The sequence below is a fragment of the Thamnophis elegans genome, chromosome Z (genome assembly GCF_009769535.1).
Source record: "Thamnophis elegans isolate rThaEle1 chromosome Z, rThaEle1.pri, whole genome shotgun sequence".
Lineage (NCBI taxonomy): Eukaryota > Metazoa > Chordata > Lepidosauria > Squamata > Colubridae > Thamnophis > Thamnophis elegans.
Window position 1 is genome coordinate 124,958,643 of NC_045558.1, and position 14,728 is coordinate 124,973,370.

Consider the following 14,728-nt stretch of genomic DNA (forward strand, 5'->3'; position numbering starts at 1 on the left):
AGGTTGAGAAACACTGATCTATTGTTTTTATTTGTGGTTTTAATTTTTTGTTGGGTATTACTGAGAACTGCCTTCCATATTGGGTGGGTGCATCTATAAATTTGATAAACAAATAAATAAATAAAATAAGGGATAGAATGGCAAAGAAAATGATCCTAAAATTGCATAAATATTGCAAGCTGAAGTAACCTCACTCCACAGGTCTGCAAAAAAAATTTTTCGAGTGCTGTTTTGGTTATTCCACGTAATCTTTATGTTTTTTGATGCGCTGAATCCGAAAATGACCTCCATGTTGTCATTGGACATCATGTTTCCTGACAATTTAGGTAACTATTTTAAATAAGGCAATACCTCAAAGTAAATGAAAATAGACTTATAAAATTAAAGTTTTATTATAATATTTTCATTAAAATCCTTTTTTGGAGACTCTGGGGGCGGAGCCTGTCGCCGAAGAGGGCTCAACGGAGCTCCTCTCAGAGATCTGGTCTGTATATCTAAATAAGATCATAGATATCACCCCTTTTTGGCTAGAAAGGGGCAGGGAGTTTTAGCTCTGTGGCTAGGATCTATTCGTAGTTCACAGCCTTTTTCTTTTTTTTGGCTGTGGACGGAGATTAGATCCAGCGTAAGCGGAGCCTTTATCTCCAGCCAGTTCTTCTCAGCTGCTTTTTTTGCAGCCCTAGACAGGCGACTCCCCCCCCCAGGACAAAGCAAAGTTGTTTGAAGCTAGGATTAATACGGGCGGGTCCCACCCCTGTGAGATTTTTGCTTTTATTACTATCTTAAACACCAGCCTCATTTGTCACAGAGGCTTCTTTGTTTAAACGGACTTCAAAATGGCGATTTCTCTCCGTTGGTGACTGATAGGGGATGTACTTAGCCGGCTCTACCCTCCTGCAGACCGCTCCTTAACAAAATAATTTTTTTTTGGAAACAGAGGGGAGCGAGAGCGCTGTTTATTTGTTTATTTATAATGGCACCCAGGTCAAAATCGAAGCGTTTCTCTACGAATGTGCTTAAAGAATCTACGAATGAATCTAAAGAATCTACTATGAAATCGCTGCCCTTGTCTCCTACGCCCTCTACTGGAGAATTCTTAACACAGGAATTTTTCTTTCAAATGCTTAATGATTTTAAACAGGAAATTAAAGAATTTGTATTGGAGCTATATGGTAATTTAAAGTCTAAAATTGCCCAAATGAAGGCGAATACGTTTGTAGCCGTGTCTGCCCTGACAGATTATACCGCTGAAATGGAGAATAAATTGGAAAGCTTGGAGGAGGCTAATTCTAATTTGACTACTAATATCCAAACATTACAACAAAAAATTAGAGATACTCAAGAACAGCTCGTTATGATAAATTTTAACAAGAAGGCATTTGCAATAAGAGTCAGAGGATTGCGCGAAAAGGAGTGAGAGAATCTGAAACAGACCTTTGTTGAGGCCTTCAGCCATGCGGTGGGAAGCCCGGGACTTAATTTTGATTGGCAGATCCGGAAAATCTATCGCCAGAACTCGATGGTAGCGGAACAGCGACAGCTCCCGAGGGACATAATTATATATTTCTCCACAAAAGAATCCAGAAATGCGATCATGCAAAAGTTTTACAATAACAGGCTGCGAGTCGATGGGCAGGATCTGATTGTCTTCAAAGAAATACCATCCCAGATGTTAAAAGCAAGAAGAGACTATACTTTTTAAACTAAAGCGCTTATAAACCACCAGATTCAATATAGATGGGAAGCCCCAGCCGGCATTACGGTCACATTTGAGAATCAAAGATTTCGTCTCAATTCTGTTTCGGAGGCTCGAGATTTCTACTATAAGACTTTGAAGGCGGGACTTCCTGATTTACTTGGAAAAGAGGAGAGACAAGCCGAAGGAGAAGGCAAGCAGCAGACCACATGGCTGCAAGATGGAGGGGGTAGCTCTCCCTCTCTCGGAGAAGCAGAAGAGCGGAGATTGAGGATTTAGACATTCCAAAATATTTGCCAAAGTTTTGGATTGAATGGGGGTTTGCGACCTCTCTCCGGTAGAAAAAGTGGAACTGGATATTGGTGGTGTGATATTGGGACTGAATTATGTGGATGCTGAATGTATACTTCACGGGACTTGTATGTCTGAACTTTAATTTAAACTGTCCAGGACTCTAAAGTGAAGAGAGTGGAGATGGTAACTTTACTGAACTTTAGTTGGGGAGGAGGGAGCCGGGTAACGCGGGATAGGTGGAGGGGGAGCGAAAGCCTGATCAGAGTATTTCAAGTTAAAAGGTAAACTGACCTCTGTGTGAATTATTGTTTGAAAATAAGGTTAAGAAAGATTATTTGGAGGGACTATGGGAAATAGTGGTAAACATCAGAGAAGCAAGATATGAGAGTAAAATGCATGCAGAATGATTTATGTTGTTTAAATGTAAGGGACGAGGGTAAAATGCATGCGAAATGATTTACGTTGTTAAAATCCTATTAGAAGGGAAAGCTTGATGAGATCATTTTAAAATAGAAGGCAAATTGATTCTTGTGTAAAGTATATGTGGAATGATCCATGCTGCTTAATTCTTATTAGAAGGGAAAGTTTGGTGAGATTATTTTGAGCTAGATTGTATACCGATGTCTGCATAAACTTGTATAAATTTTTATTTGAATATAAGGTTAGCTTGATGAGAGTATTTTAAGATAGAATGCAAACTGATTCTTGTGTAAAGTATTATTTGAACATGTGGAATGATCCACACTGCTTAAATCTTACTAGAAAGGAAAGCTTGGTGAGATTATTTTGAGCTAGATCGTAAACTGATGTCTGCATAAATTTGTATAAATTTTTATTTGAAATAAGGTTAAGGAAGATGAACTGGAGAGTCTATAGGAGGTTGGGGTAAATAACAAAGAAGCAAGAGACGAGAATAGAATACATATAGAATGATTTATACTGTCTAAACATAAATAAAGATGGGAGCTGAGCTTAATACAAAGAGTTCTTTTTTTCTTTTTTTCCTTTTTTTTCTTTTCTTTTCTTTTCCTTTTTATAATTTGTAATTTCTTTTTTATCTATTTTTTATATATATATATTACTTTTATTTTGAATTCATACGATCATAAGATATTTTAGAAGGGGTTTAACAGAGGGCAGTGCCAGGTGTGGGCCCTGGGAAGTCGGGGGGACTAGGGATGGGGATTTATGGGGGGTGGGTGGGTGGGTGCTTATATAGTTTCAATAAGAAGAAGAATGCACTTGTATACGGTTGTTCTTTCTTTTTTTTCTTTTCTTTCTTTATATTTTTTTCCTTGGTTTATTTCATTTTTTATTTCTTTATTTTTTATCATATTATAGCTCAATAAGAGTTGAATAAAGGAACACACCAAGGGGAGAGGTAGAGGGAAAGAAGAGGGAGGAGTAAGGAAGGAGTAAGGGGAATGTAAGGAGGGCGTAAGGGGAATGCTAGGAGGAAGGGGAGAAAGGAAGGTTTGAGGGGAAAGGGAAGTAGGGAAGGGGAGTGTTAGAGGGAGGAAAGGAAAGTTGGAGGGGAAAGATGGGGTGTATGGAGGATGGAAGTGTCAGGTGGGGTTGTGAATGATGATGAGTTGTGTTTTCTTTTTTATTTTATTTTATTTCTTTTCTTATAGCAAATATCCAGTATATAAGTGACTGTAAAATGGAATCTGAAAATGAATAAAATATATATTTAAAAAAAAAATCCTTTTTTGAACTGAAATGGGCTCACCTACATATACTACTCTCGATTCTTTTTCCTTGTGAGGCTCCTCTTGGTGCATTTACACTAGTCAGTAGCATCTGGACTGTCTCTTTATGAGGCACCCAAACACCATTTTTACACTTTGTGAGGTGCTCAAACTTTATCTTGATCTCCAATTTTTAGTCCAAAGTATGCAAAGTATATTTTTTTCACAAAGTCTGTAATATTCTGCTGTTGCTTCAACACTGTATATTCACCACAGATGAAACAGAAACTGTCTGGCCAATTAATACACTTTCGCGAAACAATAACATAATGGATGAAGAATGACGAGCTAACATGAATTGCAATGAAAAAGTGTAAACAGCCTAGAACCAAGAACTTGATGATGATTCATGCACAAGTGTGGCATGCAGGAGAGAGCAGCTCTGTGTCTGTACACGAGACGTCACAGTGCTGGCCATGCCCCCTGCACAGACTGGAGATGCTGCTATCTGCCCTGTGTCTCCCTCCCACTGGATTCTTCAGGAAAGATTAACCCCTTCTACCATTAGAAGCAAAGACTTAAAACTTGTTTAGATTATGTATATATTGCTGACCATCAGATTTACAGTGCTATATTTTTTTACATAACTCAGACAAAACCTTTAGTGTTATTTCAGCATTTTATATCTTAAATGCATTTATGTGAATTAATTAATAGTAATTTGGACTTTAAATTTTGTTAAAAACCCATAATATAAAAAATACCAAAAATTAAAAAAATTGATAAATTTGAAGACAATTTTGCATGTTGTGGCAAATCATGACGTCTAGGAGTTTTTTCAATATTTTATTTGTTTTCAGCACACTAAATTAGATGAAAATAATCAAATAGCTTTTTAGTTACAGATTTGTGTAATGAACCATTTTTTGTTGAAATTCCTGGGCAGAAAATGTTTCCACAAATACAGAAGTAATTTGGTTGGCTCAACTTATCCTCTTTTATAGCAGAGGATAACATTCAAGAGCTGCAGTAGTGCAGTAGTTAGAGTTCTGTACTGCAGGCTACTTCTGTACTGGCTGCTAGCTGTTCGGCAGTTCGGGTCTCACCAGGCTCAAGGTTGACTCAGCCTTCCATCCTTCTGAGGTGGGTAAAATGAGGACCCAGAGTGTTAGGAGCAATAGGCTGACTCTGTAAACTGCTTAGAGAGGACTGTAAAGCACTATGAAGCAGTGTATAAGTTTTAGTGCTATTGCTATTACTCTTTCAGTCTCCAAAATTTTGAATATAATCCCCGTCCCATAAATTTAAAAAATGATATTAGAAAGAAAATGTGTTGGAAAGAGGGTACCAATAAATAGATAAAGATAAAGACAGGTGTGCTAGTTGTTTCCAGCTCTAGGGGCTGTGCTCATCTCTACTTCTAAGGCAAAGAACCAGCGTTGTCTGAAGACTCCGTGGTCATGTGGCATGACTCATGAAGGCATATGGAGGTGCTCAGAGCACTGTTACCTTCCCACCAAAATGGTCCCTATTTTTCTACTTGCACTTTTTACATCATATTCTACTCAGTATCCAGAATGCAGCTCTAAAGGTGATCAATAGCATTAAGTATCTGTGGGTGGAAACAATTAACAATCTGAATTGGTCTCTCCACATGTCATCCTGAGTGAAGCAAACCAGCACCTGCATTTCCTGTGTCAGATGAGGAGAGCACAGCTTTCTCCTTCTGTCCTGGTCACTTTTTACAGAGGGACGATTGAGATCATTTTAACAATCTCTTCATCACTGTTTGGTTTGGTGGTAGTGCCTCAGTCAGAAAAAATCAAGCACTTTGTTTCTGAACAAAGAAGTCTTCATCTAGAAAAAGTTCTGCACATTTTTTTCTCCTTGTTATTGTGTATTTGTGAAGTTTCTTACATTAAGAACCCAGAGGGCCATAGTAAGAGCAAATTTGCCTTTAAACTTTGCCCAAAGCCTTGACTTCAATCCTGAGGGCACTCAAGGTTGACTCAGGCTTCCATCCTTCCAAGAATGGAAGGATGGACCCAGATTTTGGGAGCAGTATGAAAATAATGTTTACATAGTAAACTATCCAGACGATGCTATAGAGCACTATGGGGCAGTATACACATCTAAATGTTATTGCTATTAAAAAATGGGAGAAGACAACTATTCCTGAATGAAATTCTTTGGCCGATTATTTTCATGTTCTTTTTATAGCATCATAGAATTCAGCCATCATTCATGTTGCTCTTGAAATCACATCATTCTTTTTCCTAACTATCTGCTCCCTCGTATTCAGCTCTGGCCTCAGTATGATAATGTAGCACTTGGGCAGGAAAATGCAACCTAGTAAACCACCACTTGAAGCCAAGATAGAGAAGACTTCCACAGCCACCATGGATTTCCCCTTGGTGCTCAAGTACGTGGGCACAAAGGACACCCAAACACTGCAGAAGACCAGCATGCTGAAGGTGATGAGCTTGGCTTCATTGAAAGTGTCGGGCAACTTCCGGGCAAAGAAGGCCACTGTGAAGCTGATGAGGGCCAGAAGCCACATGTAGCCCAGCACAAGGTAAAACATGATCTCCGAGCCTTCGTTGCATTGCACTAAGATCTCATCCAGCTGGGAATGCATGTCTAACTCTGGGAAAGGAGGAGAAATGGTCCACCAGACAGCACAGATGCTTGTTTGAATAAGGGAGCAAAAAACAATGACTGAGACGGACAGCCTTTTCCCCACCCACCACCTCATGCGGTTCCCTGGCTTTGTGGCCATGAAGGCCAGAACCACAGTGATGGTTTTGGCTAACACACAAGACACTGCAATGGAGAAGACAACTCCAAAAACTGCTTGCCGGAGCAGACATGTGACTTTCCCTGGACATCCGAGGAAGAGGAAGGAGCAAAGAAAACACAGTAGGAGCGAGACAAGCAGGGTGCAGGTGATATCCCAATTGTTGGCTTTGACGATGGGAGTGTTCTGGTAGAAGATGAATGTCCCCATCACCACAATTGTGATGACAGCAAAAGAAGCAGCAAAGCCAGTCAGGACTTCTCCCAGGACTTCTTTGTAGGATAAGTAGGTGATAATTTTGGGAATACATTGATGGTGTTTCTCATTTGGATATTGCTCTGTGGGACAACTCGCACATTGGTTGGAATCTGAAACCATAAATAAACGCTCTAAAAAGTCTACACATTGAATAGAATTAAGTTCTTAAAAATTATTCCATCCTGAAGGTGTTTTGGGAGACAATAAACCTCTTAAAAGTTTTGCTTTAAGAAAATCCTTTTAAAGTTTATTTTCTATTCAATACAGTACATTTCCTGAACAAGAGATTACACAATTAAATAAAGAAATGTTTTTAGTTAAAAAAAGAAGAAAGAGAACAAGGCTGGTGAGAGATCCCAATCAATCCATGCTTTTCTTTAAAACGACTGTATTTTTGGGAGTATACGATTTTGAAGAGGTGAACTAAAAAAAAAAAATGCATTCTGCAGACCTCCCAAACCACTGCACACCTCATTTTTTGTGAAAAAATAAGGCATGCAGAGAGTTTGAGAGGATTGCATAGTGCTCCTGGGACTGCATTTGGGGGGGGGGGGGCAAAAACAAGGAAAAAAATGACCTTTTTTGCCAAAAAATGAGCATGCATAGCTTTTAGGAAGCTTGCAGAGTGCTCCTGAGGCCTGGGGGGGGGAAATGAGCAAAGTCCAGTCCACATTTCCCTCCTGTTTGCCCTCCCCAGTCCCCAGGAGCATTTTACAAGCCTCCCAAACCTTCTGCGCATCCATTTTTGTGAAGGGGCATGGGGATTCTGGAGGCCAAAACCCTGTATTCACAGTATAAGCTGCACCCAGATTTTCACCCTCTTTTTGGGGGGGAAATGGTGTGTATTATGCTCTGAAAAATATGGTATATTCAAGAACCCAAACTTGGTTAGAACAAAATGTATTTTTAAAGAAACACAGATCTCTTTTTTCTTACCAATCATTGTGGAAATGCTTCCCTCTGAACACTTGACACAGTCATAGCAGCAAACCTGTTTTCCCTCCTCAATCAATTTCCGGTACCCAGGATGGCAGCTTTCTACACAGGTGGAAGAAGGTGGTGTCTAATGAGAATGGCCAGAGGAAGACATTAAAATGGATTAGAATCAAGCTTTGAATCAATCAGTCAGCAGTCACGGTCTTTAAATAAATCCAACCCCGCCCACCACAGTTTCTTGTAATTTCTAATAATGCAAAATTTGGAATTCCTAGGACCGATTGCTAGAATTAGTCAGAGGAGCATTTAAAATCTGAAAAGTCTTTGAAGTGCTATTGAAAATTTGAAGACAAATCCAAATCCGGACACCTCTTCACATTACATAAAGCAACTTGAGATGTCCTAAAGAGGACCATTAAAGAGTATGTTTCTCATGACCTTAATGAGCTGTTTTAAATTTGAATAGTAATAAGAAAATCCAAAATAAATTTGTGATGTATGGGAAAGAATGTTGAAACTTGCCGAGCTGACAGCCAAAATATTCCTGTTTAGCATTTGGTATCCTTTTCCAATTATTCCTCTGTTATGTTGCCACTCAAGGGTGGTATCCCAATTTTCATTGATTCAGCTGATTCAAACTACAGAGTACTCATCAGTGGGAAAGTCTGTCTATCTGTCGGTCTGTCTGTTTATCTATCTATCAATCAATCATCCATCCATCCATCCATCCATCCATCCATCCATCCATCCATCCATCCATCCATCCATCCATCTATCTATCTATCTATCTATCTATCTATCTATCTATCTATCTTCTTGTTAGATTGGGTAATGGATAGGCACAAACAGGGTTAATGGTAACAACAGCTCTTTATTAAGTACAACAAGTGAGAACAATCCATCGAAGGTTGAGCCTGACAACAGCCCTTTTATAGTGAGCTGTCAGACCCTTCACCCAATAGGATTAAGTGTTATTTTTCATATTTTTTTTAAAGGAGAAAGGTAAATCATCCATTCAGTGTTACCTTGCAAAAGATGAATCTTCCACTTCACTAAGCTCTCATGAAGCCCCTGAACTCAAAGGGTCCAAAATCCCAGTGATCAGAGCTCCCTTTCCCTACAATCTGAAAGTGTAATGTAGATTTGAGAACTTCTTCATTTTTCCACAATACAAGAGTGTTCTAACAACATTCAGAAGATATCAAATGATCTTGGAACTACTCTAAGATTGCTGGTTTAAAATTCTAGAAATTTGAGAAAATATCCCCATGTTTTATTTGGTTTGTTTAACTCACCTTCTTAAATTTGGGGTTCCATACAATGACAGATGTATTTATGGCAAAGTCTTCCTTTTGAGAACTCTGAGGTTCAATATGTCCAACTTGGACCTTCTGAAAGGATCGATTAGGGAAAGTAATCAAGTTGATGATATCGTATGCTGCTGCCAGGTTTCCATTCTCATTGAAAGCTATTTCTTCCCCAACACTATTGTTGAAATGGAGGTTTTTCAGAAATAAACGAAGCTAAAAGATAAGAGAGACAAATGAGAAATTGGTGTCCATAGCAGGCAATACAATATGGGATTCATCAAATGGTGCTCAACCAGTTTTTAATGAACAATCAAAACTTTGAGTTGAAAGTATTTTTTAATGTTCCAACGGCATAATTCTGTTTTGCAGGATTATATTCATAATTTTATGTTTAAGTATTACTAATAGATATATTTGTACATATATTTCTTATTTGTACTTCAAAAACAATTGCCAAGAAATATAACACAATAATAGAATAAAAGATTTGGAAGGGAACTTGGATATTTTCATCTCTTCTTGTCCAACTCCCTGCTCCACCGGGAAACCTTGTACCATTTTAGAAAAATAGTTATCCAATCTCTTCTTAAAATCATCCAGTGTTAGCACACCCACAACTTCTGGAAGCAAGTCATTCTACTGATTAATTGTTTTAACTATCAAGAAATTTCTCCTTAGTTCTAGATTGGTTTTCTCCTTGATTATTTTCCATCCATTGCTTCTTGTCCTGCCTTCAAGTGCTTTGGAGAATATCTTCACTCCCTCTTCTTTGTGGCAAACCCGTTATATATAATGGATATCACAGGAAAACATATTTATTGGAGTTCTATTCTAGAAAACACGATTAAGAAGTTAAATGATGACCTTGATATATTAAATCAAATTTTCTTCAGGCATGGGACAGAAAATGCCTACACCAAACATATCTCAGAGAAAGACAAGTTTTGTCATTCTATCCTACCCTTGCCTTTCATTTCATCAATTATTATTATTATTTTGCAAAATTCTTCCGTCTGTCTACATTGGTGAATTTTTCTTCTGCTACTCAACTTCAAAATGTTGCAAAATTGGAGTCTTTTATTGGATTTGAGGGTTTTTGGGGATTGAAGATTGGAAAGGAAGCAGAACATCACTGGGAAAACATTACTTCCCTATATCTAACATAATAACTGTAAATAAAAAACTAAATTTCCACAAGGTTTAAGCCTCTACACAACTAAAATTATAAATTTGAAAGACAAAAAAATAGGTATAAAAAGTGGAAAGCGGGGTACCCAATTAAGGCAGAATATCAACAAATAACCCAAGGCTGCAAATATGAAATCAGGAAAACTAAGGCTCAAAATCTTGTGAGAAAAAACCCTTCTCTTAACATGTAAAAAACAAGAAAAAAGTCAAGGAAACAATTGGTCCATCAGTGAGAGAAAATGGCAAGAAGATGATGAGCATCAGAGAGAAAAAGAACTTCTTAATTCATTTTTTACATCTGGCTTTACACAAAAGGAAAAAAAAACAATTCAATCGATCAAAAACAGAACCATGAAAAACATATCAGGAATAGAACTTAAAATAGACAAGAAAATGGTAAGAGAGCACCTGTCCACCCTAGATGAATTCAAATCATGAGAACCAGATGGATTAAATCCCAAGATTCTGAAGGAACTGGCAGACATGATCTCACTGAACTATATCTTTTGAAGATCCTGGAGTACTGGGGAACTTCCAGAGAACTGGAAAATAGCTGATGTAGTCCCCATCCTCAAAAAAGGGGTAAAAGATAAATCCAGCAAACCACAGACCTATCAACCTGACCTCAATACCTGGGAAGATTGTGGAAAAGGTAATCAAGGAATGAATCTGCAAACACACTTTTTATATAGATATTGAATTTTTATGTTTTCAATTTTTAAAAAAATAAAAAATATAAAAAATAAAATAAACAGCCCAAAGCATATATTTCAATAGAAATAAATATCATTAAGATCGGCTCCAGCATGAGCCTGGAATCTCGGATGAGTAAATCTCTTGTGCCATTGACCGACCTAGATTTAATCTCTCATTGTTATCCTGGGACGTGTATATTTGTCTTCATTCATAAAAGTATACTTAGTGAATTTTGTAAACATTAAAATAACTATATTATTATGGCTACGTTCCCATTGAAAGGCAACGTAACTCACCTGCCAAGGTTGGACTTTCAGAAAATTCCACTTCTCTTCATTGCCTCTTGTCTTCTGCTTGGCTCTGGATGAATATATAGCATGGAGACCATGTGCTACAGCATACACAGCATTGTAAATACTGTAGCTCTGGCCAGACATCTCCATTTCAAAGGCAGTTCCAGGAAGACTCCCCAAATCCTCTTTCCCAGTGCATTTTCTTTTGCCTGGTGCAAGTATACTGCTTATTGGAAATGAACAGATAAATGCGGCACTCCAGAACATAGGCAGCAAAGACACTTTAGAGTGATATGGATTTAGCTTCTCCAGGTACTCTTGAAAGCCTGGAACCCTATTTGTTTGTAGGGCAAAAGACAAGCTGCCATTGAAGGAGAATGTGGTGAATGTCTTTGACTCAAAGACAGATGTGACATCCCAGAGAGCACTTATGATCCAAACCCTCTCTATTGGGCACCTGCTACCAATTTCATAGGCTTCAAGAATTATTCGTAAACCTTCTATAGATTCCATGTCCCCATAAACAAGTTTTACGTTGGTTTTACTATACCACAGGAGACGTCCTATGTTATTTAGATTACTCTTCCGTATGACACTGGGGTTATAAGTGGTCACTCTTGGAACAAATTGAATTAAAGAAATGCAAATGTCACTCTGGATGAATTTTGGTCGCAGAATTCTGAGAAATCTCTCTCCAGTGGCGTCTTCTGGAATGAGAAGATCAATCCAATTCCATCCAAAATATTTCAAGAGCTGAATAATCCCAGCATACTGGAGGTTTTCATTTGGAGTCATCCAAAAGAAAGAAGGGAACTGCTGTTTATCACTCAATGCCAGGTCAAAAGTGCCAAAACTGAGCTGCAGAGTGGGAATAATAATGATGTGCTTTTAGACTAGTTACTGTTTTTGCAGATTTGTCAACAAGAAGGAAGGAAGTACATTTCTTTTGGACCTTATTTCAATCAAAAATCCTGATGTTAAATGTTAAATCTGGGGATCAACAAGTCTTTCCTTATAGCTTTTGCTATAAGACCTTCATTTGTTTTCCATTCATCACTTTTTAGACCAAGTCATCTCAGTTTTTGATTGTGCTAAACAGAAATAGACAGCAGATAGCAGATAGGAATGGGTAAAAAATGTGGAGGCTTATTCATTAAGGATTAATTACCCATCTTGATACTCAAACAACTTTTTTCTGTATATTATCACAGTTTTATATCTATTACTTTACTGATCAATATATTTAAAATTGTTATGGCATAAAGAACAAGAGGAGAAAGTCAAATAACAAGAGGCATGCACAGAAGATGGAGATACAATATCAGACACATTGCTACCATATCAGTTAAGAATGGCTAAGTGACACTGAGAAAGAGAAGGAGGAGGAGGGGGAGGAGGAGGGGGTGAAGGGGAAAGAGAAGGAGAAGAAGAAGGAGAAGAATGAAGATAGCAAGGACAGTTAAACAATTTCTTACATTCCAAATGAAATGTTTGCGCTTATTAAGAATTACTGCTGTTGCAATAGTAATTGATGCATTGCATTTATCTGACAAAATAAACAAATAAAACCTTGATCTGCTTTTGAGAGATTACCCCCAATTTTGGTCTTCCAATAGTTTTTTTAACTACCACCTTTTCCTCTTCCTGCTTGAGCATTTATGTGAGCCCAGATCCTTACCTGTGGAATTTTGTAGGCATTTAAGATGTTGGCTATCTGGATGGTGTTCTGGGAAGGAAGATCACCAATGACAGCCATGATATTTTGGTCCTTTCCCTTTCTGTAATTGAAGGGGCAGTAGCTTCCAAGAAAGAGGAAAGCCAAAAGGTTCTCAGAGGCTTTCATTGCCTGAAAACCATTCTCATGTATCTTGGAGACCAAGGTGATGTTGGGTAACAAGTCCTCATTCATGTTGATCTCCTGAATGGCAAAACTGAAGGCTAGGACATGCTGTAAGTTTTTAGGCAATGGCCTGCAAGAAGAATTTCAATTAGTTCTACAATATTAATGTTTTTCTTCACCCCTAAAATGATATATTTGTCTGCTTGAATGAGTACAGGAAGTCCTCAGCTTACAACAGACCATAGAAAGTTACAATGGCACTGAAAAAAGTGATTTATGACTATTTCTCACACTTAGAACCATTACAGCATCCCCTTGGTCACCTGATTTATATTTGGATGCATAGCAACTGATTCATATTTATGGCAGTTGCAGTCTTCTGGGATCACATGATTACATTTTGGGACCTTCTGACAAGCAAAGTTAATGGGGAAGCCAGATTCACATCACAAAATTTACTAATTTGAGAACTGTAGTGATTCACTTAACAAATGTGGCAGGAAAAGTAATGGGGACAAAAGCTTTGATTCTTAAATTTCAGAAGTTTAGATATTCCAGAAGTAAGGGAGGCATGGAATGAGGAACTGAATTGGAGGGTCCGAATCTCACTTGAGGATCTGACAGCATTTGTGCATCACATTTTGAGACGTTTAAAACAGAGGTTTAATGCAATTGCAAGGATTGTTTCATGTATGTAGGGCAACAATGCAACTGGAGGGCAGAAGCTGATGGATTGTGCAATCTATTAATGACAATCCAAATACTTAAGATATACTTGCCAAACTGGTAGGGACAGCTTGCTCATCTCCATTTCTAAGCCAAAGAATCTGAAGACGTCTCCGTGGTCATGTGGCCAGCATGACTAAATGCTGAAGGTGCACAAAACGCTGTTACCTTCCTACCAAAGGTAGTTCCTATTTTTATACCTGGACTTTTACATGCTTTCAAACTGGTACGCTGGCAGAAGCTGGGACAAATAATGCGAGCTCACTCCACTACACAGCATTAGGGATTTGAACCGCCGAACTGCTGAACTTTCTGATTGATAAGCTCAGTGTGTTAGTCACTGAGCCTCTGTGTCCCTTATATCTTAAATACAATCCCCTTAAAAAAAAAACAACCCTTGAAGGGCACATCATTTTCTTTCAAAGGAGTACTTGCCTTCCTCTCAAAGATCCTTCTGGAAATTCCATAAAGTGCAGTAAAGGCAATTCAGAATATATAGTGGACACAAATTCTCCAATGACTACATCACTGAAGTGAGCAGGGAAACTAAGCTGAAAACGTAGTTTCTTACTGCAAATGGGGTTAAAGGTCTTGTTGAAAGAAGCTTGGAGGACAAAAAAAGAGAGTAGAAACCCATGGCAAAGTATGTGAGTCTCTTTGAATGCCAAAGTAATTTGGCTCCAATCATAAGAATGCAGCCACATCTTTTTCACCACACTTTCCCTGGGACAATGAAATAGACTCTCCATTGTTTTTATGCATATCTGAAGTTGTAGATTACAATAATAATCATCTGAGTGATTCAGAATGCCACCTACTGAGCCTCGTGGAGTTGTTGCTAATGGTAAACTTAAACTGCACTATCTCCCTAGGCTCTGTGCATGCCCAAAAAACAAATTTATTTACTTTAAGTAGGTAGGCAATTCCCTTTCCCAAAGCTATTCAAATATTTTTCCAGTTGGAGAAATTATGTGACCCATCTCTTGACAGCTCCTCATCAGGA

The 14,728-nt window shown here is 38.2% G+C and overlaps 1 protein-coding gene across 1 annotated transcript; it reads right to left on the reverse strand.

Moving 5' to 3' along the window:
- Positions 1 to 5,923: 5,923 nt before the first annotated feature.
- LOC116521641 (vomeronasal type-2 receptor 26-like) lies at positions 5,924 to 13,068 on the reverse strand. The gene is made up of 4 exons (XM_032236301.1): positions 12,838 to 13,068; positions 8,968 to 9,195; positions 7,673 to 7,799; positions 5,924 to 6,846 (listed from the first exon to the last, which is right to left on the reverse strand). The coding sequence occupies exons 1-4, from the start codon at positions 13,066 to 13,068 to the stop codon at positions 5,924 to 5,926; spliced, it is 1,509 nt and encodes a 502-aa protein (XP_032092192.1).
- Between the last annotated feature and the right edge of the window lie 1,660 nt (positions 13,069 to 14,728).